General features: G+C 45.1%; 1 protein-coding gene across 7 annotated transcripts in view; it reads left to right on the plus strand.

Moving 5' to 3' along the window:
• MARK2 (microtubule affinity regulating kinase 2) overlaps positions 1–25,962 on the plus strand; it is a 360,912-nt gene that overhangs the window by 317,760 nt on the left and 17,190 nt on the right. The window contains exon 18 of one of the 7 annotated variants that reach the window (XM_033954144.1): positions 37–58. The exons of the other annotated variants lie outside the window; for them this stretch is intronic. Within the exon in view, the coding sequence (XP_033810035.1) occupies positions 37–43 (7 nt within the window). The 3' untranslated portion in view covers positions 44–58. Of the gene's footprint in view, positions 1–36; positions 59–25,962 lie in introns of those variants that run through there. 7 annotated transcript variants of the gene reach the window in all.

Consider the following 25,962-nt stretch of genomic DNA (forward strand, 5'->3'; position numbering starts at 1 on the left):
ATAAATTAAAATATATTTTTTCTTTGTTATTTCTAGGCCATAGAACTTAGAAATTCACCAGGTACTGTCCTTAGGTTCCAACTACTGGAGTTAACTTCGAAGCTCACTCCAGCCTATCCAAATCATCTCATTTGTCGGATTCAGACTGTGAAAATCTGCCCACTGATATTTTAATTAGAGATCCTCTGTGTAGAAATTCAGAATATATCTAAAAAAGGGGAAGTTTTACTAATAGATGATTTTAACATGTCATATGTTGATTGGGGTGTCCCTATTGCAGAGTCTTCTAGATATAGGGAGAGCCTAGATTCTCTGCAATGAGAACTGTTCCAGCAGTTGATAATGGAACCCACACGGGATGGGGTCATACTCGACTTAGTGCTTACAAACGGGGAAAGTGTTTCTAATGTTACAATGGGCATCCAGTGATCACTGCATGTAACGGTTTAATATTAAGATGGGTATAGAAAGGGCTCATTCAAAAGCAGAGGTTCTGGTCTTTTAAAAAACAAACTTTGTTCGGATGGGGGATTACGTCAAGGAATTGTCTGGATGGGAACTTCTGGAACGAGTGGGAAGGAATGGAAATGTAGTGGGCAAAACTGAAAGGAGTAATTGTAAGATCGACAAACTTTTTTGTGAGGCAAGTAAGTAAAGTAAGTGGAAAAGAAGGCTTGTTTGGTTCTCAAAAGTAGCTGAGAAGGTAAGGAATAAAAGGTTAGCTTTCATAAACTACAAAAGATCACAGAAAGAGGAAGACAGGCAAAAATATCTGGAAACGTTAAGAGAGGCTGGTCTTGTAGTCAGGAAAGCAAAATGCAAATGGAAGAAAAAATAGCTAACATGGTAAAACGGGGAGACAAGACATTTTTAAAGATATATTAGTGATAAGAAGAAGTGCAAAAGTGGCATTCTGAGACTCAAAGTGAAGGGGGGGAATATGTAGAAACTGATAAAGAAAAGGCTGGATTGCTTAACAAATATTTCTGTTCTGTGTTCATGGCTGAAGCGCCAGGAGTAGGACAGCAAAAGACAAATGTGAATAGGGATGAAGGAGTAATAGACTCTGATTGATTTTTAGAGGGTTGTATTCATGAGGAGCTAGCTAAAATAAAGATAGATGAAGCGATGTGGCCGGATGGTGTACATCCGAGGGTGCTGAAGGAACTTAGGGAAGTTCTGGTAGCTCTGCTGACTGACCTTTTCAATGAGTCTCTAGCGTCAGGAGTGGTACCAAAGGACTGGAGAAGGGCGGATGTGGTCCCTCTCCACAAAAGTGGAAATAAGGAAGAAGTAGGGAATTACAGGCAAGTAAGTTTGTCTTCTGTGGTAAGCAAATTTAATGGAAATGTTTTTAAAACTTAGAATGGTCAAGTTTCTGGAATACTGTGGATTACAGGACTGGAGACAACATGGATTTACTAGAGGTGGGTCTTGTCAGATAAATTTGATCAATTTCTTTGACTGGGTGACCAGAGAATTGGATGGAGAATGTGCGCTAGATGTGGTGTATTTAGATTTTAGCAAAGCCTTTGACAGTGTTCCACACAGAGGTCTAATAAATAAACTGAGTGCCCTTGGGATGGGTCCCAAAGTGATGGGCTGGGTCAGGAACTGGTTGAGTGGAAGGCGACAGAGGGTAGTGATCAATGGAGATTGCTCTGAGGAAAGGGATGTTACCAGTGGTGTAGCTCAAGGTTCTGTTCTTGGGCCTGTTCTTTTTAACATTCTTATAAATAATATTGCTGAAGACAACCAAAAGGAGCATAAAAGACACCAAAATGAGTATCACCGAGTGGTTAGGAAAGCAAAAAGAGAATATGAAGAAAGACTGGCAGGGGAAGCAACAAACTTCAAATCATTCTTCAGGTATGTCAAGGGGAAGCAACCAGCTAGGGAGGAAGTAGGACCCTTGGATGATGGAGACAGAAAGGGAGTGGTAAAAGAGGAAAAGGAGATAGCGGACAGGTTAAATGGGTTCTTCACGTCAGTTTTCACAATGGAGGACACAACCAACATTCCGGAACCCGAGGAGATCGGAAAAGGAGATCAGGATGATAATCTGGTCCAACTAGAGGTGAGCAAGATGGATGTCCTCAGGCAGATAGACAGGCTAAAGTGCGACAAATCGCCAGGACCGGACGACATTCACCCAAGGGTACTCAAGGAACTAAGGAACGAAATAGCTGAGCCACTTCGACAAATATGCAACCTATCCCTAAAAACTGGAGAGATTCCAGAGGACTGGAAAATAGCAAATATCACGCCCATCTTCAAGAAAGGCTCAAGGGGGGACCCAGGAAACTACAGGCCGGTGAGCTTGACCTCGGTACCGGGAAAGATGATGGAATAAAGACAGCATCTGGGAACACATCGAAAACAATGGGCAGCTAAAGTCGAGCCAGCATGGCTTCTGCAAGGGCAGGTCATGCCTCACAAACTTATTATACTTCTTTGAGGGGGTAAACAGCCAGGTGGATAGAGGGGAATCCATAGACATCATTTACCTTGACTTCCAAAAAGCCTTCGACAAGGTACCACACGAAAGACTGCTGAGGAAGCTATGGAACCACGGGGTGCAAGGGGAGGTCCACCGATGGATCAAAAACTGGCTGGCGGGCAGGAAACAGAGGGTTGGAGTAAAGGGCCATTACTCAGATTGGCAATGGGTCACGAGCGGAGTTCCACAGGGGTCGGTGCTGGGACCGCTCCTGTTCAACATATTTATTAACGACCTGGAGGCGGGAACAAAATATGAGGTTATTAAATTTGCGGATGACACTAAACTATACAGCAGGGTCAAAACCATGGAGGACTGCGAAGACCTCCAAAAAGATCTGACAACGCTGGAAGAGTGGGCCAAAAAGTGGCAAATGAGCTTCAACATAGGGAAATGCAAGGTCATGCATGTTGGAAAAAAGAACCCGATGTCCACTTACAAGATGGGGGGATCACCGCTAGGGGTGAGCAACCTTGAAAGAGACCTGGGAGTGATGGTGGACACAACATTGAAGACGTCGGCGCAGTGCGCCACAGCCTCAAAGCGAACAAAATGTTGGGTATCATTAAGAAAGGTATCACGACCAGGACGAAGGAAGTCATCCTGCCACTGTATCGTGCAATGGTGCGCCCGCACCTGGAGTACTGTGTCCAGTACTGGTCGCCGTACCTCAAAAAAGACATGGCGATACTTGAGAGAGTCCAGAGAAGAGCAACTAAGCTGATAAAGGGTATGGGGGACCTCTCGTATACTGACAGACTGAAAAAGCTGGGGCTTTTCTCCCTGGAAAAGTGACGACTCAGGGGAGACATGATAGAAACCTTCAAGATCATGAAGGGCATAGAAAAAGTGGACAGGGACAGATTTTTCAAACTAAGGGGAACCACAAGTACAAGGGGGCACTCAGAGAAATTGAGAGGGGAAAGGTTCAGAACAAACGCCAGGAAGTTCTTTTTTACCCAGAGGGTGGTGGATACATGGAACGCGCTGCCGGAGGATGTGATAGGCAGAAGCACGCTACAGGGCTTCAAAGAGGGTCTGGACAGGTACCTGGAGGACAAAGGGATTGAGGTACAGGTAGGAGTAGAGGTAAGGTTATAGGGACAGGATTAGAGGTAAATTATAAAACTAGTCAGAGACCACTGTTCAGGCAGTGGGCCTGATGGGCCGCCGCGGGAGCGGACCGCTGGGCAAGATGGACCTCTGTTCTGCCTCAGCGGAGGCAACTTCTTATGTTCTTATGTTGGTTGTCGGGTAAGATTTGCCTCTTTGCGGATGATACCAAAATCTGCAATAGAGTAGACACCCCGGTTGGTGTAAATAACATGAAGAAAGACCTGGCAAAGCTTGAAGAATGATCTGAAATCTGGCAGCTAAAATTTAATGCTAAGAAATGCAAGGTCATGCATTTGGGCTGCAAAAACCCAAGGGAACAGTACAATTTAAGAACTTATGTGTACGACAAAAGAGCAGGACTTGGGTGTGATTGTATATGATGATCTTAAAGTGGCCATACAGGTTGAAAAAGTGACGGTAAAAGCTAGAAGGATGCTAGGTTGCATAGGGAGATGTATGGCCAGTAAGAAAAAGGAGGTATTGATGCCTCTGTATAAGACTCTGGTGAGACCTCATTTAGAATATTGTGTACAATTCTGGAGGCCACACCATCAAAAAGATATAAAAAGGATGGAGTTGATCCAGAGGAAGGCTACTAAAATGGTGTGTGGTTTTCGTGATAAGGTGTATGGGGACAGACTTAAAGATCTCAATATGTATACTTTGGAGGAAAGGTGGGAGAGGGGAGTCATTTAAATACCTACATAATATAAATGTACATGAATCGAATCTCTTTCATTTGAAAGGAAACTCTGCAATGAGAGGGCATAGGATGAAGTTAAGAGGTAATAGACTCCGGAGTAATTTTAGGAAATAAGTTTTATAGAAAGGGTGGTAGATGCATGGAACAGTCTCCCGGAAGAGGTGGTGGAAACAGAGACTGTGTCTGAATTCAAGAGGGCACATGGGATCTCTGAGAGAGAGAGTGAGATAATGGTTACTGTGGATGGGCAGACTAGATGGGCCATTTGGTCTTTATCTGCCGTCATGTTTCTATGTTACTCTTTCTCACCCTTTTTTTAAAATTTTTGCCTACCTCTCAATTCTCCATCTCCTCAGTCCCTAGCGCTCCCATTTCCCATCTCACTCCTTTCCCAGCCTCCTATTTCCTTTTATCTACTCCCCATTACCAAATCTCTCCTCCTATCTCCCCATGGTCCAACATTTTGCTCCCTCTCTTTTCTGTTGTTCTTCCTTCCCCCCTTGATGCTGAACAATGAGATGGATAAAGAAGAGATGCATTTCTCTCTCCCTTCCACCCCGACCTTATATTTCTCTCTCCCTTCCATCACCAGATCCAACTTCTCTCCCTTTCTCTTTCCAACTGCCCCATCCCATTTCTCACCCTGTCTGCAACCCCCCCCCAAAAAAATCTAACTTCTCTTCCCAATTCTCCCTTCAAGTATTTCTTTCCCTCTTCCTCCATACTACCCCAGGTCCAACTTCTCTCCCTTCAGAACATTGCCCACCATCTCTCTGTCTGGCCCCGTAAGCTCTCCCCCCACGCCCAGTCTGGCACTGCTTTTAATACCCTCCCCTTTCCCATTAAAAAAAAACCACAAAAAACAAAGAACCAGTTAGTTCTGTCTGTGCGGTCCAATGTCACCGTCATGCTGAAAAAGTGGCCCGTGGCAGTGCTCCCGGAACTTACCCTTCTCACAGGCCAGCATGTCTTCCGTCCTGCACCAGTCCGATGTCACCTTCAATCTGAAAAATCTGCTGGGCTCATCAGTGATTCAGTAACCTTGTCCGCTGCTCCCCTTCCTGCTTTCCTTCTGCCGTGGTCTGTCTCTAATGACGCAACTTCTGTTTCCACCCGGGTGGACCATGGCAGACGGAAAGCAGGAAAGGGAGCCATGGACAATGTTGCTGAATCACTCCCAAGGCCGGCAGATTTTTCAGCGTGACGGCGACATCGGCCATGAGAAGGGGAAGTTCCAAGAGCATTTCCACGGACCACATAAAACAGCCAGGTTCTGAGCAGTCTAATTTTCATAATTCCAGGCGCTTTTGATAGTACTCAAGAGGAGTCTGTCTTATCAGGAATCAAGGCAAAGATTCATAGTATCTAGGTGAAACCAAGCCTCCGGTCCTCATCCCTCATCAACCTCCAAGAAGGTGCAATAACACCAGGGACGAAGTCTCTGTCATATCTCCCACCTTTCCTCCAAGTGTACATATTGAGATCTTTAAGTATGTCTTTATGTACCTTGTGACGAAGACCACCAACCATATTAGTAACCTTACTCTGAACCAACTACATTCTGTTTACATCTTTTTGAAGGTGCAGTCTCCAGAATTGTATTCAATATTTTAAATGAAGTCTCACCATAGTTTTAAACAGTGGCATCAATACCTCCTTTTTATTACTAGCCATACCTCTCCCATACAGTCTTTCATTGATACTTGATACTGTGGGTTTAGCAGAGGGATACAGATTTCAAGTTCTGGCAGTCCCCATCAGCTCTGACTAGTTCACATTCACACAACCAAATTTGAGTTTTTGATTTCTGCTTCATCTGATACCAGGTGATGAGTTTCAGCTGCTGTTTTGGCCAGAACTGGGGAGGGGGGAGCAGAGTGAGATGTAGCTGAATAGAAATAAAAACACTTGAAGTTGCACACAAGCTGGATGTTCCATGCAATGATTGTTGGGTGCAACATTGTGTTGGAGGCAGGATTTTCACAGCCACTGCATACACATTGAGTTTTTGCCTGCACCTGTAATTGATAAGCACAGAGGTCCTTGGTCCCAGATGTATTCTTTGTTCAATGTAGTGATATAAGCATGATTGTTATTATAATGTGTTAAAGGGCCTGCATATATTTGTAAGCATGTTAAAGTTGTCTTCTGTTTATGTTTATTAAAATCTTTATATACCGCCAATATAGCCAAAAAGGATCAAAGCGGTTTACAGCATAACTTAATCAAATTTGTGAAAATAACTCCATTAAAAATAGAAAAGAAAAAAAGCATAGTAATTACTTTTACACAGTTGTGATTTTTTTTTTTTTTTCTAAAACATTGCTTCGGGTATAAGTGAGATATTTCTTATAAAAACAGTTTTTATCATTGTTGTCATTCTCCATTGTTCTTCAGCATCTTAGATAGTGGGTAAGTGAATACACAGGGGTCTTTCCTGGTCAAAACACAGAGCATTGTAATAATTCAAATTGCAAACTAAGATTTAGGAATATGCAAAATAAGCAACTGCCCCTCACAACATTTTTGGTAGGCACCAGAGTTGCTGCCATTTGCTGTGTTCTGATTGGAACCTGTCACAACTTTATCAAAGATCACCCTGCAGCTGTAGCAATGCTTCTTCTAAAATAGACTTCAGTGAAGACACTTCTTGAACTTGTATACTCAGACATTGTAATGCCTTGTCTCTCCTACTGATTTTTATATTGATGGGAAGCATGATGGCAGATAAAGGCCAAATGGCCCATCTAGTCTATCCATCCGCAGTAACCATGGGCAGAGTAGATGGGCCATTTGGCCTTTATCTGCTATCATGTTTCTATGTTTGATGGGAGGTGCTGTCGAGTCCAATGCTGGAGAAAGCATGGAATGAACCACATTTCTTGATAACTTCTTTTGAATTATTTCCACAAGAGACATTGTTATGGGCTTATTTCAAAGTAAAAGAAGCACTGTTTTGTGGGTACATGGAAACATTTAGTATTGGAAATAGTCTGAATCAGAAAGACACAATACATCCATAAAGTATTTTTTCAATAAAATCTCAGGAGATAACATATGTTTTCTTTAGTGTCCCTCCAGACCAGCAGAGACAGATGGGTTTATTCTCATCTACCAGCAGGTGGAGACTGAGAACACACTGAATTCTATCAGCAGTACAAGTGGGCTGTGCAGCGGCAGCCTTTCTTAGAATCAGTCTGTTCTCAGTCTCCAGCAGGTGGAGGTGGTAAGCCTGTGCAGTCCTGTTAGACCTTTAGGTTATGGCTGTTGGATAGGAGGTTGTCTTTTTTCAGGCTCTGTTCTTGTCCAGACAGAGGAGTCCTGCGGGGGGCCCTTTTTGTCCTCGGGATGGGGTGTCACACTCAGGTGAAGAAGTACTCAGTGTGCTCCTGCTGAGGCCTCAACGATGCCAGTGTGTGTAGATTCTGCTCATGGCCACACGAAGAGGAATCCCTTGTTGGAGTTGGCTTTGTGAGGGAATCCCCGGTAGCTGCAAGGGCAGAGTTGGCCATGGGTGGTGGGAAGGCCCAGGTTTCCCTTACCGCTAACAGCTCTGGGGATTCCCTGGCCATTGTGTTGGCCGGCGGAGGGGAGATCTGGGGTTCCCTTACTGCTGTAAGCAATAGGGATTCTCCTGCTATCACTTCAGGGTTTTCTGGGGGTTCCCTTTCCACGGTTTTAACCTTTTCATGCCTCCTCAGTATGTTCGACCTTGGGTGAACTTTTCTTAGTGGGTTCTTCTTTAGCGGGAAACTCCACCATTTTAGCCAATTCTTCTGCTGAGCTCCTGCCTAGATTGGAGAGATGGGAACAGGTCTTGCAGGCTTCTTCCTTAGTGGTAGAGCGTGATTCCTTCCAGCCATGGGGGATTTCCCAGATTTTATGCTTGCTATGTACAAGGCTTACTGTTTGCACTTGGCTGGTATTTCAGCACACTTTTCAAGGATCTTGGCCAGTCTGGGGGATTGATTACTTTAGCGCCGGCACTTTCTTCACCCCCCTCCACCTTCACCTAATTGTCAGTGTCTTTCATGGGAGGATGAGGTTTGTCTCTTGGATGATTTATCTCCAGATGAGGACCTAGTTCTTTTGATGGATCCTTGGGAGGAGGGGGGACAGTTGAAGCGAGCGATTGGGTGTCAGAGTTGCCCGCGGGGAAGGACTCTTCGGTGGTCCATATATTTCAGTGGGATTTGAAGAAATGTCTTCAGATTTTTGTTTTGAAGATGATCCCTTCTTTGTGGGCAGCTTCACATTCCTTTCCCATGCGTTAAGATATCTGGGGTATTGTGCAAACACAGTGGAAAGTCCAGGATGCTCCTTTTCAGCTGGTGTGGTCTATGACCCCTTTTTATCCTATTCCTGATGTCGATATGGATTCCTTACACCTGCTGGTAGTGGATGCAATGGTCTCAGCCATTGCTAAGAGACATATAATTGTGGTGGAAGGGGGTTCTGCTCTGAGAGACCCCCAGGACCAGAGGATAGAGGCTCTTTACAAACAAAGTTTTGACGTAGCGGCCTTGGCAGTTCAGGTGGCGATTTGTGGTAATATGGTAGCCAGGGCATGTGTCAGGTGGGCTGCGGATGTGTTAGATAGTGATTTCAATCACTGGATATTGGTGGACCAGGAAGTAGTAAAGATTGAATTGGACTCTTATCATCTGTTAGATGCCATGTATGATTTGTTGCAGGCTTCTGCTAAGTCTATGGCTTAGGAGTGGCTACTAGATGTACCTTGTGGCTTCATGGTTGTTCAGTGGACTCAGCCTCGAAATCTAAGCTCAATCGATTTCCCTTTAAGGGTTCTTTTCTCTTTAGAGAGGAATTGGATAAGTTGGTCCACACTTTAGGAGTCTCCAAAGTACCTTGGTTGCCGGAGAACAAACCTTGACAATACAATATGGGAGGTTCTGGCCGATGTCATTTCCGAGAGTTCCACCGATACTGTCCTGGCAGGTTGTCTTTGTGGCCTTTTCTTCCAGGGGTCGTTTCTTCCAGTGTATGCAGTTCTTTCGGGGTGCATACCAGGAAGGCCGTGACTCTTCCAGTCTCTCCTCTTCTGGACAGGCACAATGATGGTCTTTGAGTCCTTTTCCCCGGTTTCTCTGGGAGCACATTTCAGGGAATTTTACTGGGAATGGACCAAGATCACAGTGGATCAGTGGGTCCTGGAGATGATCCGTGATGGGTATGCTCTCAAGTTCAGTTGGCCCCTGCCAGATTTTTTCCGCTCCTTCCCTTGTAAAACTCTAAAGAGGTTGCTCGTTCTCAAGGCAATAATTCCGGTGCTCCTCAGGAGATCCATAACAGGTGATTAGTGTTCTCCCTAGCGTGTTTTAGCCAGGCGCTCCACCCAGCTAATTTAGGTGAGCGCCCGGCTGTCACCTTGGCATTGTATCCCTGCCCGGACTGATGCAGTGACAACAAAAACCATCAGCTATTTTTTTTTGCACATGGGTGTGGCTGGCGACCGCTAAGAGCAGCATCTCGCTGCAGGTGGAGATTGCCACAGGCATGCACCAGTTAATCAGTTGACCCTTAGTGCTGCTCGCCAACAACATGCCCCAATGCTTTTCTTGTCCGGTGACCCGCCCTCCTTTGATGCTAGTTCCTGTTTCCGGCAAGGCGGGATGCCTCAGCAGGAGAGAAATTGTGGCATGGGTGAAGGGCTGCCAGAGGAGGAAAGTTGCGGGATGGTTCCGTAACTAAAAACAGTGTAAACAGCCGCAAGGTCCAGGACAAAAACAGTAGCCACAAGGTCCAGGACAAAAACATAATCCACTGCTGCAAGGTCCGATCTTGCGCACAGTTGTCCTGAGTGGTTTTGTCCTTCCAAAGGAAGGAATTGTCAGTGCAACTTTGTTAGAGCGCTTTTGTCCTGTGCTCAGTTGACATGCCACCTTGCAGGATTGCTCTAGGGTAGCTAGATGAAGATATGGCAGTGTTCCTGGGGAGGGGAGTCTGGTCCCCGAATGAGTATGACTTGGTATCTTTGATAAAATATCTTATATTGTTAATGTTAATCTGAATGTTCTCAGTTGAAACAGAATATGAAGACCTATTTATTCCATTTAATTCTTGATACCGTGCCATAAACGCCAGTTGATTGTCAGTTATCCTATAATTTTGGGAATTTCTGTGCTTGTGGCATACCTTCTTGAATATTTCTATCTTTTGCTGTTTTGTTTTTTTTTGGGGGGGAGGGAATTCAATGGCTCACAGCATTATAGTTTGTTTGTTTGTTTTCTTGGTCTCATATGTTACTAGCTAAGGAAAGTGCCTAGCCTATATGAACTGAGAGAGAGGCCTTAGTCCAATTCTGGGGCTTGTAACAAAGACACAGTGAGACATAATGTTACATTGTCAAAGAGAGTGAGAGAGACAGAAAGACCTGGAACAAAGGTGGGAGGACTCAAAATGTTAGCAGAAGGAAGATAGAGGGTGAAACCTGAAACAAAGGGGAAGCAGAAGAGAGGGGGGGCAGATGTTGAACATAGAGGTGTATAGAGGGAAGAGAGAGAAAGAGACTGCAGAGAGGTGGAAAGATTCTGGACTGAGGAGGAAGGAGAGAGAGGCAGAGAAAGACCTGGAAGAGAGGAGAACAAATGCTGGACATGGGGAGGGGGTGGGGTTGTAAGCAGAAGAAAGACAGAGGCATGGACCAAAGGGGCACACTGGATGGCCATTTAGTCTTTATCTGCCATCATGTTTCTATAACATGAGGCGGATGCTGAACTATGGGAGGTACAGACAGGGGGGGAGACCCTGAGGAAGAAAAGAGAGATGCAAGATCATAACAGAGGAGGGAGTGAAAGGGAGACATGTTGCCAATAGGGATGGAGGAGAGAGAGGAAGAAAAGTTGGACTCATAGAGGGACAGAGAGAGATGGTTGGGGAAGGAATGAGGTCCGGAGGAGAGGAAGCGTGCAGGAGGCAGAAAGTGTTAGGCTCATGGAGAGAGAGAGAGAGAGTGAGATGAATGGGGAGGGAAGGAGAAATGTCACACTCAGGGGAAGGGGGAGAGTGCAGAGAGTAAAAAGTTTGACTCATGGAGGGAGAGAGAGATGTTGGTTGGGGAGGGAATGAGGATTGGAGGAGAGGAAGCATTCAAGAGGCAGAGAGAAAGAGATGTTGGGACTGGTGGAAAGGAGGGAGAAATGTTGGATGTGGCAGTAGGGAGTGGAAGAGATGTATCCTGGATCTCTCTCTCTCTTTCCACTCCCTTTGCAGCAGGGGAGGGAATGAGAGGGAGACATGTTGCCAATGGGGGCGCAGGAGAAAGGAAGAAAACTTGGGCACATGGAGGGGCAAAGAGAGATATTAGTTGGGGGATGGAATGAGGTTTGGAGGAGAAGAAGCATGCAGGAGGAAGAAAGAAGAAAGAAATATTGGATGCACAGTCTGAAGGAAGTGCAACCAGAGACTCATGAAATCACCAGACAACAAAGGTAGGAAAAATGATTTTATTTTCAATTTAGGGATCAAAATGTGTCAGTTTTGAGAATTTATATCCTATCTATTTTGCACTCTATTTGTCTATTTTTCTATAGTTGTTACTAAGGTGACATTGCATATTTAAAAGTCATCTTTCTTTGAAAAATAAAACAAATATAAATGATAATTATTTTCTTTGCATACAGTGTGCTTTGTATTTTTTTTAAATTTTGTGGTTACCATTGTGAAGTAATATGATTATATTGTGTATACATGAAAAATGAATGGAAGAAACTGCATTACAATTAGTACTATTATAAAGGGGGTGTGGTTGTGGCGGAGCTTGGGCTGGGGTACTCAGTTGCTATTTGTTAGACTTATGGGGTTCTTGGCTTGAAGAAGTGGAGAAACACTGGTCTAGGTGACTATGGAGTTCACTCGGTAAGGGCCCCTTTTACAAAGCCACAGTAGCTATTCTCCCATGGCAAATGCACCAAAGTCCATTCAGTTCCTATGGGCTTCATTGTATTTGCTGAGGCAGAATTGCTATGTCTTAAAAACCAGATTGCCGGGGATGCAAAGCATTAACTGATTCAACATGAATTTGAAGTTGGTTCAATACCACTCTCTCAAGTACGGTAGTTTTGAAAGAAATGGAAGGTTTGATACTGGCCAGTAGTTATTCGGATCGGAATGAGGATCTACATTACTTTTTTTCAAGGGTGACTGAAATGCTACTGGAACACTGCCTAAGTGTCAAACCTTAAAAAAGAAAGTCATATTGAGCATTGGAAAATGCATTAATTAATAACAATTAACTAATAAAAATAGTGCATATTTAATTTTCCCCACCACCATATTTCCCCGCCTGGCTACTTTTTCGTGCCACCCAGCTGGAAAAAATTTCTGGGGAGAACACTGGATGATATTCAATTTATTTTATAGTGCCCAAGAAAGAGGGATCCTTTTGCCCCATTTTAGACCTCAAGGGGGTGAACTAGGTGCTTCGGGACCCTCTTTTCGCATGCTATTCAACCTGGGGAGTTTCTCATGTCTCTTGACCTGACTAAGGCATGTCTTCAAATTCCCATTCAGGAGTCTCATCGGCAGTTCCTTTGCTTTGTAATTTTGGGACAGTGCTTTTCAGTTTTGTGCGCTTCCATTTGGTCTGCCCTAGAGAGTTCCATGAGGATAGAAATCCCACCCGTCCCCGCCAGAATCCCCTCCGTTCCCACCCGTCCCTGTGAGGAATCCTCTCCGTCCTCACGAGAAATCCCCTCCGTCCCCGCCCGTCCCCCCATAAAAGTTACCTGTCTCTACAAAAAGCAGCAATTACTTCTGACAGTTTAGATTTTTTTTTAAGTCTGTTTATTTAAACCAACAATAAAATACAATATAAACAAATAACAGTGAATAGAAATGAGACATCACTGGAAGGAATTAGAATACATTAGGTCATGTGACAAAGTAAGCCTGTAGGGTTCCATACTTAAATCGCTATCTTTTTGTGCATTTACCTTTCAAGTCACTCAGTTTCTCAGTGCATATGAAAGGATTATTAATTTATAATTTAAGGACTTGTCTAAACAATGCAGCACCTGAAAAATTCAGATCAATCAGTGCAGAGCTATAATGGTTAACACACAAGCCACACTGATGCATTAGGTAAGAACACCCCTCCCCCCAAGCATAAGCTGGAAGAAAGGGAAACATACATAGTTAAAAAGGAACAAGAGGGGGATGGGGGTGGTGGGACTTGTATATGATATGGTGTGGTTAGCTAATCACAAAACAAACGTGGCGAAATTTAAGAGTCAAATGAGATCTCTGCAAGAACAGTTGTCTTTAGGCTAGTTTTCTGAAACTAGGGGACAGAAGGGAAACTAGGAGTAACATAGTAGATGACTGCAGATAAAGACCCGAATGGTCCATCCAGTCTGCCCCAACCCTGATTCAGTTCTAAGGGGAGGAGTAAGGGGCACAAAAATACTTTGCAGACAAGCCCGAATTATGGAGACAAAAGGGTCAGGCAAGTGTACGAGAGAGCTTTTTTCTGAGAATTCAAAACAAGGGAAACTGGATAAGGAACAACTACATAACTGAAGTTCTGACTCAAGAGAAGATGAGTACAAAATTTTCAGGATTACCTAACATTTTTTTAAACTCGGCCTATGCAGTAGACAACGATCATGCTCTTCCTCATCATAGCCATCACTGCAGAGATTTTTCTCCTGGTCTTCACTGTTTTAATTTCACTTTTGTTGGCGGAGGGGTGGATTTTTACAATATATTAAAGCAATAACCAGGGGCAGACTTTAAAACTATAGTCTGCGTAGAGGTCTGCACGGGAACGGGGATACAGACTCTGGACTCACCATGGTCTCAAATTAAACAGGCTTCCGGTTTCCTCGGGTCTCTCTCGAAAGGCTTCCAGTGTCCAGTCTCCTCCTCGGGTCTGTCTCGAAAGCTTCCTTCCAGTCCAGTCTCTTTTCTTGAGTTTCTCAGTCGGGGCCTTTGGGGAATTGGGCGGCTAACTAAATACAGGCTGTCTTCCCACTCTAAACCTTGCATGTGACCCCTCCCAACCAATCAGCAGCAAGGCTCTGTGTGCGTACATGCTGAGATCACTGCTCAGCATGACTGTTCCTGCTGTGGCGCTGGACCCGGACCGGTCTCTTCATGAAATTTTAATTGTGGATTGACGGAGCATTAGGTAGGCCTCAGGAACCCTGGTTCCATCCCCATGGGAGTCCTGTGGGCCTTTTGGGGGTCCCGTGAGAGTTCCATGGACTTCGGGGGATCCCCGTGGGAGTCCCATTAGCTGGGGGGATCCCCATCACGTGGAGACCTCTAGTCTGGCCAAGGCCCCCGTACATTCTCCAAGATTATGGTACTGGTGGCAGCAGCCTTATGCAAAGAGTATTTTGGTTCACCCGTACCTGGATGACTGGTTGATTCGAGCAAAGTCCTTCCAGGAGAGCATATGCATCATGGCCTGCATAGTGGAGTTGCTACAGTCATTGGGCTGGGTAGTCAACCTCACCAAGAGTCAATTGAACCCATCTCAACACTTGGAGTATCTCGGAGTTCTCTTCAAGACCGGTGTGGGAAGGGTGTTCCTTTCCAAGGCACAGGTGCAGAAATTGCAGTCACAAATTCGATCTCTGATGGGCTGAGACTGTCCCTATGCGCATGAATTTCTTCAGGTCTTGGGCTCGATGGTGGCCTCGTTGGAAGTGGTCAGTGGATGCGTTGATCACATACGTCCCCTTCAGTATGCTCTTCTTCAGATGTGATCCCCACAGTCCTACAATTTGGACACGCTGGTTCCTCTTCACGGTCTAGCTCGCTTCAAATCTGTGTTGGTAGCTCCTGTCCCACAATCTAATCCAGGGAGTGAGTCTGGATCAGCCCAGTGGACAGTTCTTCTCACGGATGCTAGTCTTCTCGGCTGGGGAGGCTAGTGTCTTGGTCGTTCAGCTCAGGGCATCTGGCCACCAGAGGAGGCCTCATGGTCAATCAATGTTCTGGAGAACAGAGCCATTTGGTTGGCGCTTGCGGCCTTCCAGTCCTTCCTTGCAGGCAAAGCTGTTTGGGTTCTCTCCAACAATACCACAGCGGTAGCCTACTTCAATGGACAGGGGAGAACCAAGAGTCATCTGGTGGCACAGGAGACAGCATTTGCTCAACATCTCAGCATCTCATATAGCCGGAGTGGACAATATCCAGGTGGATTTCCTAAGTAGTCATATGCTGGATCCCGGCGAGTGGTGTCTGGGGATGGAAGCCTTTGATCTGATAGTTCGGTCGTGGGGTTGGCTGATGATGAATCTCATGGCCACGCATTTCAACTCCAAGGTGCAGAGATTTTTCGGTCAGCGCAAAGATTCTCAGACCAAGGGGCTGGATGCTCTGGTGCAGTGTTGGCCGATGGACAGGCTGCTGTATGTCTTTCCTCCGTGGGCTCTTGTGGGCATGAGATCTTTGCATTGCGCATCATGCAGGCACATGATTGTAGTGGCTCCAGATTGGCTGCAACACCTGTGGTACAGGGATCTGGTTCGTCTCCTTGTTGCAGAGGCACCTTCATCTACCCCTGTCAGACTCCCTTCTAACTCAGGGTCCCATTTCCATGTTCAATCTGGATCCCTTATGTCTTTCGACTTGAGAGGGAGCGTTTAAGCAAGAAACATTATAGAGATAGAGGATGGTCTTTAATCTTTTAGGATCTTGGAGGTTCTCAACTTCCCTTCTGCATCTGGCGTCTCTTTTAGGACTAGTGTTCTGCGAGGGCATCTGTACCTTGCATCCTGGATTTTTTTTGCAGGATAGTCTTAAAAAGGGCCTTGCCTGGTCCTCTTTGGGGGTTCAGGTGGTGGCCTTGTCGTCCTTTAGAGAGGCCTGGTGCATGGATGGCAGTTGTCTTCTCATTCTAATATGAATCATTTTTTTAGGGCAGCAAAGTTGCTGTGGTGCATCCTTCAGTTCTGGACTGGGATCTCAATCTGGTCCTGTCAGTGCTGGTTCATCCTCCTTTTGAGCCTCTTCTTCAAGTTGAAAGACCTTACCTTGAAGGTGGTGTTTCACGTGGCCATTACTTCAGCGAGATGTATGTTGGAGTTGCAGGCATTCTCTTGTCAGGCTCCCTTCTTGGAGTCTAGGGACCATGTTGTTCTACAGACTGCTCCATCTTTTCTCCCGAAAGTCATTTCCCCTTTTCATGTGAATTAGATGATTTCCCTCCCAATATTGGTTGATTGAGGGTGGGAGTTCTTTCGAGCAGAAGCAGTTGCATAAGTTGGATGTCTGCAGAGTTCTCCATGCCTATCTAAAAAGACCTCAAGAGTTTCGGAAGTCGGATCATCTTTTTGAACTATGAGGAAGCAGTTGTAAGAGGCTGACTATTTTCTGTTTCCATACCTTAAAAAGAGTTTGAAAGGGCAACAGTTTTCAAGTGATTTGGAGGTGATAGCAGCAGTGGAGCAGTATTTCAGTGACCAGACAACAGAGTATTTTTTGGAAGGGTTACAGAAACTTCAGACATGATGTGCCAAGTGTGTTGAATACGTGGAATAACTTGTAAGTTTCATAACTCCACGTCATTCCCTTCTTGGTTGGGCTGAGAACTTTTCAGTACCACCTTGTAAAGGTGTTTTTGTTTATTTATTCCCCCTCCCAGCTCCTTGTGACTCTAGGCAAGTCACTTAACTCTCCACTGACCCAGGTACAAAATAAGTACCTGTATATAATATCTACACTTCTCTGATTGTAACCACAGAAAAGTGGTATATCAAATCCTGTTCAATTTCTCTTCCCTAAAGGACTGATAATCTCCTTCCCTCCCACTCCCAGATCTCCCTTTCCTTTTCTCCCAGGTCCAATATCTCTTTTAGGGTCTGTTATCTCTCCTGCCAAAATTCAAATTGTTGACCAACAGACTTTCCTGCTTCAGTCACCTCAAGCCCCAGCTAGTTGGGTTTGAGGTTCCACTATCTATAAAGACAAACTTCTGACCTCTCAGCATACTCTGAAGAAAGTCACAGCATGGTAGATGAAATGTCAGTTCTACCTACCCAGATGTGGCGAGACACGAAAAACTGCAACAAGCATGATGCTAGCCATGGAAGCCTTAGAGCAGGGATGCTAAAACGTTGATCATGATCTACCGGTCGATCGCAAAGGCAACACCGGTAGATCGCAGAGCCAATGATCACCCTAGCATTTCCCCGGTCACTGTCTCACCTTTAAAGTAGTGGAATTACGTCAGCCTGCAGAGCGAACGTAGCAGATGGCATGCCATCAGCCTCTGTAGCACGTTCCCTCTGCCGCTGTTCCGCCCCCGACGTCAGAGGAGGTGCGGGACCACGGTAGAGGAAACATGCTACAGAAACCGACGGCAGCCTGCTATGTTCACTCTACAGGCTGCCGTAATGAACTTTCAACTGTGGTAGGCCCAGAGGGAAGAACGGAGATGAGGGATCCAGTCTAAGGGAAGCAGCTCGATGATCCAGTCTGAGGAAAGCAGCGGAGATAAGGCCCTGCACGTCAGGATAAAATTGTGCCCGTCACGAGGGCCCCGGTGGGAGGGGGATTGCCTTAGAGACGCTAGATCAGGGGGGGGAAAAGACAAAAGGACCTTGAGGAGGGGTGGGAAAGCAGCCTTGAACCAAATGGAAGGGGAAGACAAGGCAGATCCTGGACTACTAGAGGGGTTAGAGAGGGGAAACATTCTGAACCAAGGAGAGAGAGAGATGGCAGGCCCCGGGGAGGGGGAAGACAAAGAGAGTGAGAGAGACAAAGACCTGAACCAAAGGTGGGAGGACTCAAAATGTTAGCAGAAGGAAGATAGAAAGAGGGAGAAACCTGAAAACAAAGGGGAGGCAGAAGAGGGGGGGCAGATGTTGGACTATGGAAGGTGCAGACAGAAGAGACAGAGGGGGAGAGACCTGAGGAAGAACAGAGAGATTCAAGATCAGAACAAAGGAGGGAGACATGTTGCCAATAGGTGTGGAGGATGAGAGAAAGAAAAACTGGACTCCTAGAAGGACAGAGGTCTGGAGGACAGAAGAGATGCACTCGGTATACATATAAATAAATATGGGGGTCTTTTACTAAGGCGCGCTAGCCCATTTAGCGTGCACTAAATGCTAACACATCCGTAGAATATAATGGGCGCATTAGCACTTAGCACGTGCTAAATCGGCTAGCACACCATAGTAAAAGAGGGGGGTATATGTTTAGTATTTTTATTGTTAGTAGATCATTTTGACTTGGTCATTTTAAAAGCATCTCGCAAGCCAAAATAGTGTGGGCACCCCTGCCTTAGAGAACATATAACCCAGCTTCACAGGAAGAACATCTTTAAACTTGCCAGAGAATTTTCCATTCTATGGGGAAAAAAAGAGATTTTCTCACCAAATTCAAATTTGTGACCAACAGACTTTTCCTGCTTCATTAATCTCAAACATTATATTACATTAGTGACTTCTATTCCACTTATACCTTGCAGTTCTAGGCAGATTACAGAAGAAGATAACTGGACATTTCCAGGAAAGATTACAGGATAAGGTGCTAATTACATGGTTGAGAATTTGCTTGGAAAATTACAAGATTGGGAATAGTTAAGGAGGTGTTTGATAAACATAGTAACATAGTAGATAACAGCAGATAAAGACCCAAATGATCCATCCAGTCTGCCCAACCTGATTCAATTTTAATTTTTTAATTTTTTTCTTAGCTATTTCTGGGCAAGAATCCAAAGTTCTACCCGGTACTGTGCTTGGGTTCCAACTGCCGAAATCTCTGTTAAAACCTACTCCAGCCCATCTACACCCTCCCAGCCACTGAAGTCCTCCCCAGCCCATCCCCACCAAACGTCCATACACAGACACAGGTCATGCAAGTCTGCCCAGTACTAGCCTTAGTTCAATAATTAATATTATTTTCTGAATCTAGATCCTCTGTGTTCATCCCACGCTTCTTTGAACTCAGTCACAGTTTTACTCTCCCCACCTCCTCTTTGGGAGCGCATTCCAGGCATCCACACCCCTCTCCGTAAAGTAGAATTTCCTAACATTGCCTTTGAATCTACCACCCCTCAACCTCAAATTATGTCCTCTGGTTTTACCATTTTCCTTTCTCTGGAAAAGATTTTGTTCTATGTTAATACTCTTCAAGTATTTGAACGTCCTGAATCATATCTCCCCTGTCCTTCCTTTCCTCTAGGGGCTTCAGTCTCTCCTCATACGTCTTCTGGCGCAAGCCTCCTATCATTTTTGTTGCCCTCCTCTGGACCGCTTCAAGTCTTCTTATGTCCTTCGCCAGATATGGTCTCCAAAACTGAACACAATACTCCAAGTGGGGCCTTACCAATGACCAGGGGCATCAACACCTTCTTCCTTCTACTGACTGCGCCTCTCTTTATACAGCCCAGCATCCTTCTGGCAGCAGCCACTGCCTTGTCACACTGTTTTTTCACCCCAAGGTCCCTCTCCCCGTCCATGCATATCAGCTTCTCACCTCCCAGCATATACGGTTCCTTCCGATTATTAATCCCCAAATGCATTACTCTTCATTTCTTTGCATTGAATTTTAGTTGCCAGGCATTAGACCATTCCTCTAACTTTTGCAGATCCTTTTCATATTTTTTACTCCCTCTTCGGTGTCTACTCTGTTACAATCTTGGTATCATCCACAAAAAAGGCACACTTTTCCTTCTATACCCTTCAGCAATGTCACTCGCAAACATATTAAACAGGATCGGCCCTCAATACCGAACCATGAGGTACTCCACTACTCACCTTTCCTTCCTCCAAGCGACAGCCAGTTTCTAACCCAGTTCACCACTTTGGGTCCTAACTTCAGCCCTTCAAGTTTGTTCAACAGCCTCCTATGAGGAATCGTATCAAAGGCTTTGCTGAAATCTAAGTAAATTACATCTAGCAGATTTCCTTGATCCAGCTCTCTGGTCACCCAATCAAAAATTAAATCAGGTTCGTTTGGCACAATTTACCTTTTGTAAAGCCATGTTGCCTTGGATCCTGTAACCCATTAGATTCAAGGAAGTACACTATCCTTTTTTTTCAGCATCACTTTCATTACTTTTCCAACAACCGAAGTAAGGCTTACCGGCATGTAGTTTCCTGCTTAATCCCTGTGACTAGGGACCACATCCACTCTCCTCCAATCCCAGGAACCACTCCCGTCTCCAGAGATTTTTTGAACAAGTCTCTATGTTTAAATATTTTTTATTAAAAGTTTGCAATAAAGTGCCAGCAAATAATACAAATGAACAACAAAATTCTCAAGTATGTGCACAAAAACACACCATTGCCCCAAACCTCCCCCCTCCCACCCCCACCCCACAAATCCACATTACAGTATCAAATGAAGAGCAGGTGCGAGAGAGAGGGAAAAAAAGATAATCATAGATTTAAGAGTCTACTGCGGGCACGCGGAGTAAGGTCCATCCAAAAGAGCAAAAGCGCCTTCCGAGCTTAGAGTCCAGGTCCCCAAGTTGTCTACGCTCCAGGGAGGCATGTACAATCATCAACGATCTCCATTGGGCATATGACGGATCAACAAAACTTTACCTTACAGGGGACAGCCAGTTGAGCAAAATGGCTTTTTTACCAAGGAGTAATGCCCTTACAAGAAAAGCAGTCCTTTAGGTTTTGGTGATGTAATGATATAGTGTCCAAAGAGTGCTCTTGGGGCCAGCGTCCACCTGTTCTGGTCCTATGAGGTTCAGAAGGATAGGAGATAATCTATCCGCTAGGAGTTTGGCCAAGATTTTAAGATCCACATTCAAAAGGGAAATAGGGCAGTAAGAGTCTGATAAAGTCGCCTTCTTTCCAGGCTTTAAAATCAGGCCTCCCCAAAGAACTCCCCCTGTTCTATGATCTGATTATAATAGTCTCGCAAGGGTGTACCAATTTGAGAGGAGAGAAGTTTGTAAAATTCAGCCGTAAAACCATCAGGACCTGGGGCCGAATAGTTACGTTGAGACTGGATTGCCCTCTGTAATTCTCTGATAGTAAGGGGCATATTTAGGGACTCAACGTTCTGCTCTGTCAGGGTAGACATATCTGAATCAGTTATGTAATCGAGGATTGGCGGACCAGAACTCGAGCCCCCGCTCTTATATATATTCCGAAAGTGTTCCAAGAGAATTCCAGCTATCCGAGCAGTCTTATGTTGGAGTCTACCCAATTCATCTTGCAAGCCCGTGATATAGTGCTGTCCTCTGGCGCGTTTGGTCAAATGTGCTAGCAATTTTCGTGACCGATTCCCATATTTATGATATTTAAATTTTTGATAAAACAACATTTTCACTGTACGTTCATGTATATGAGAATTAAGCGCAATCTCAATATACTGCCAATTTTCCTTCGCATCAGGGGAGTATATTGACGTTTGGCAGCCACCAATTCGCTTTCTAATCTAAGGATGCCCTTGGAAAGCCGTCGATTGCACGCGATGACATAAGCTATACAATCCCCCCGCAACACTACTTTCGCTGTGTTCCAAAACAATTCCGGGGTATGACTATGTTGGCCATTGAATTCTAAGTACTCTTCCCACTTAGTATGTAAGTATTTTTGAAAATGATCGTCTTGAAACAGATAGCTGGGGAAGCACCAGTGCACAGGGCCACGCAGCCCAAAGCCCACGTTTACATCTACCCAAATCAACGCATGGTCTGACATTATTGAGGGACCAATGACCGCGGAATCAATAGTTGGAAAAGAATGACTAGTGGTAAGTATATGAGCTCGAGAGCGGTGGGTATAATCTCGCTCGGTAACATGAAGTGTACGCCAGGGATCAACCAGATCCAGGACCGCACACAGATATGGAATTCCACAAGTACCCACTCCTCCCCCCAGAGATCCCCGGATTGGAGCGGTCGAGACTCTGATCAAGAACCTGATTAAAATCCCCCGCTATGTACACTGGTGAGTCCAACCGCTCTATCAATAACGTAGTCAATTGTTCAAAAAAGGAGTGATCATATACGTTAGGGGCATAGACGTTCAAAAGATAAAATGAATAAGTGCCCACTTTGAGACAAAGTAACAGATAACGGCCCTGTGAGTCACTCTCAACCAGAGTTGCTGTGTAAGGTAAAGTTTTGTTGATCAATATTGCCACCCCTGCTTTTTTATGTGGGGAAGAGGCTGCAAATACCGCCCCCACCCAAGAGCAACCTAATTTCAAATGTTCTACATCAGTCAAGCAAGTTTCCTGTATACAGGCAATGTAAACTTTATGATTCTTTAACTGGTTCAAGATTTTAGTTCTCTTAATGGGAGATGTGATGCCCGATACATTCCATGACATAATGCGTAATGTAGTGGCTAGCGGCATGAAATAGTGGGAAGACACAATACTATCATGTCGTTTCATATATGAAAACCATTACCCCGAGTCCCCAGCCTAACCCAAGATGATTGCCAAAGCCGCCTGAGGGTGTAGATGGACTCACCCCTGCCCACAGGCTGCAAAGAACCCTCTCTCTCAACAAGCTTATATCTATGTGTAAAAAAATGCTCATATATATTGGCAGGAAAAAATACCTCATCCCCACCCCCTTCCATCCCCTTCCCCTATATCTCTCCCCACCACTCCCTCCCCTCCCCACAAAATTCTCCATAGAAAACACACGGTACCACACGAAAGACTGCTTAAGAAGCTATGGAACCACGAGGTGCAAGGGGAGGTCCACCGATGGATCAAAAACTGGCTGGCAGACAGGAAACAGAGGGTTGGAGTAAAGGGCCATTACTCAGACTGGCAATGGGTCACGAGCAGAGTTCCGCAGGGGTCGGTGCTGGGACCGCTCCTGTTCAATATATTCATTAACGACCTGGAGGCGGGAACAAAATGTGAGGTCATTAAATTTGCAGATGATACCAAACTATACAGCAGGGTTAAATCCACGGCAGACTGCAAAGATCTCCAAAAGGATCTGACGACACTGGAAGAGTGGGCCAAAAAGTGGCAAATGAGCTTCAACATAGGTAAATGCAAGGTCATGCATGTAGGGAAAAAGAACCCGATGTTCACTTACAAAATGGGGGGATCACTGCTAGGGGTAAGTAACCTTGAAAGAGACCTGGGAGTGATGGTAGACACAACATTGAAGGCGTCGGCACAGTGCGCCACAGCCTCAAGGAAAGCAAACAAAATGTTGGGTATCATTAAGAAGGATATCACTACCAGGACGAAGGAAGTTATCCTGCCACTGTATCGTGCAATGGTGCGCCCGCATCTGGAATACTGTGTCCAGTACTGGTCGCCGTACCTCAAGAAGGACATGGCAGTACTTGAGGGAGTCCAGAGAAGAGCAACTAAGCTGATAAAGGGTATGGAAAATCTCTCATATACTGACAGACTAAAAAAGTTGGGGCTGTTCTCCCTGGAGAAGCGGAGACTTAGAGGAGACATGATAGAAACCTTCAAGATCCTGAAGGGCATAGAAAAAGTAGACAGGGCCAGATTTTTCAAATTATGGGGAACCACAAGTACAAGGGGGCACTCGGAGAAATTGAAAGGGAACAGGTTTAGAACAAACGCTAGGAAGCTCTTTTTCACCCAGAGGGTGGTGGATACATGGAATGCGCTTCCGGAGGCTGTGGTAGGCAGGAGCACGTTACAGGGCTTCAAAGAAGGTTTGGATAGGTTCCTAGAGGACAAAGGGATTGAGGGGTACAGATAGGAGTAGAGGTAGGTTATAGGGATAGGAGTAGAGGTAGGTTATAGAAATAGTCAGGGACCACTGCTCAGGCAATAGGCCTGATGGGCCGCCGCGGGAGCGGACCGCTGGGCGAGATGGACCTCTGGTCTGCCTCAGCGGAGGCAACTTCTTATGTTCTTAAACACAATTACTGGCCCACACAAGTGCAGGCTCAGAAGTGTGTAGGGTCACAGAGAGATGCCCGCCCCGAGCCACAGCATAAATCAACACAGGTAATAACATCCCCCAACCGCTAACTCTAGAAAAAAGAAAAATTAGAAAGTACTAAACCCAAGCGTAGTTTGAGCTCAAACTCGCCTATTAGTAACCAAAAACAACAACTGGTTGCGGAACAGCCCCCCCCAACCAACTAGCAAAGCAGGATAGCAGGAGACAGTTAGAGACACTGTCAATCTCAACAAAGGAACTAAAACTCATGTTCTAGTCCACAATCATAATGGTTCCTGAGGTTGCGGTAGGTGAGTATTAAGATAATTGGCTGCTTCCAGGGAAGAGTCAGACGTATGCCACTGGCCCTGATGATATATGTGCAGGATTGCAGGATACAGGAACATGAAGTGCATCTTTTTATCCACCAGAGTGGAGCAAAGTGGATAAAACAATTTCCTCTTCTCAGTCAGCGCTGCTGAGTAATCCTGAAAAATGCGTACTTCATGGTCCCCGAATTTCAAGGAATCTCTCGATTGCTTATATTGGCGCAGGATTTCAACCTTGTGATTATAATTAAGCAGCTTAGCAATAATCATCCATGGGCAGGCTTCATGGTTTTGTTCCCGACCCAGACGATGCGCCCGTTCTAGGCGCAGTGGGCCCAGGGACTCCCGCAAGGGAAAATTCTGTTGAACAAGGCTTTAATAGAACTCGCCGGAACCTCTCTGAGCTCCCTTAGTATCCTGGGATGGATCCCAGGATACTAAGGGATCCATCCCTTAGTCCCATCGCTTTGTCCACCTTCAGTTTTTCAAGTTGTTCATAAACACTCTCCTCCATGAACGGCGCAGAATCTACTCCATTTTCTCGTGTAACTTTGCGAGACAATCTCGTTCCTTCTCCAAGATTTTCTTCTGTGAACACAGAACAGAAGTATTTGTTTAGCACATTTGCTTTTTCCTCATCACTCTCCATATATCGGTTCCCAGCATCTTTTAGTTTAGCAATTCCATTTTTCATCTTCCTCCTTTCACTAATATATCTGAAAAAAAATTTTGTCTCCCTTTTTTACATTTTTAGCCATTTGTTCTTCCGCCTGTGCTTTCGCCAGACGTATCTCACTCTTGGCTTCTTTCAGTTTCACCCTGTAGTTCTTTCTGCACTCTTCTTGTTTTTTTGTTTTTTTATATTTCACGAACGCCAACTCTTTTGCCTTGATTTTCTCCGCCACTAGTTTGGAGAACCATATCGGCTTCCTTTTTTTCTTGTTTTTATTTATTTTTATTTATTTTCTTCACATAAAGGTCCATAGCCATTTTTATCGCTCCCTTCAGCTTAGACCACTGTCTTTCCACTTCTCTTATGTCCTCCCATCCTAACAGCTCTTTCTTCAGGTACTCTCCCATTTCATTAAAGTCCATACGTTTGAAATCTAGGACCTTAAGTATTGTGCAGCCACTCTCTACTTTAGCCGTTATATCAAACCAAACCGTTTGATGATCACTACTACCCAGGTGAGCACCCACTCGAACATTAGAGATACTCTCTCCATTTGTGAGGACCAGATCCAATATCGCTTTTTCCCTCGTGGGTTCCGTCACCATTTGTCTGAGCAGAGCCTCTTGAAAGGCATCCACAATCTCCCTACTTCTTTCCGATTCTGCAGACGGAACATTCCAGTCCGCATCCGGCAGGTTGAAATCTCCCAACAGCAGCACCTCCTCTTTCCTTCCAAACTGTTGAATATCCACAATCAGATCCTTATCAATGTGCTGCGATTGAGTCGGAGGTCTGTAG

The sequence above is a fragment of the Geotrypetes seraphini genome, chromosome 8 (genome assembly GCF_902459505.1).
Source record: "Geotrypetes seraphini chromosome 8, aGeoSer1.1, whole genome shotgun sequence".
Taxonomy (NCBI): domain Eukaryota; kingdom Metazoa; phylum Chordata; class Amphibia; order Gymnophiona; family Dermophiidae; genus Geotrypetes; species Geotrypetes seraphini.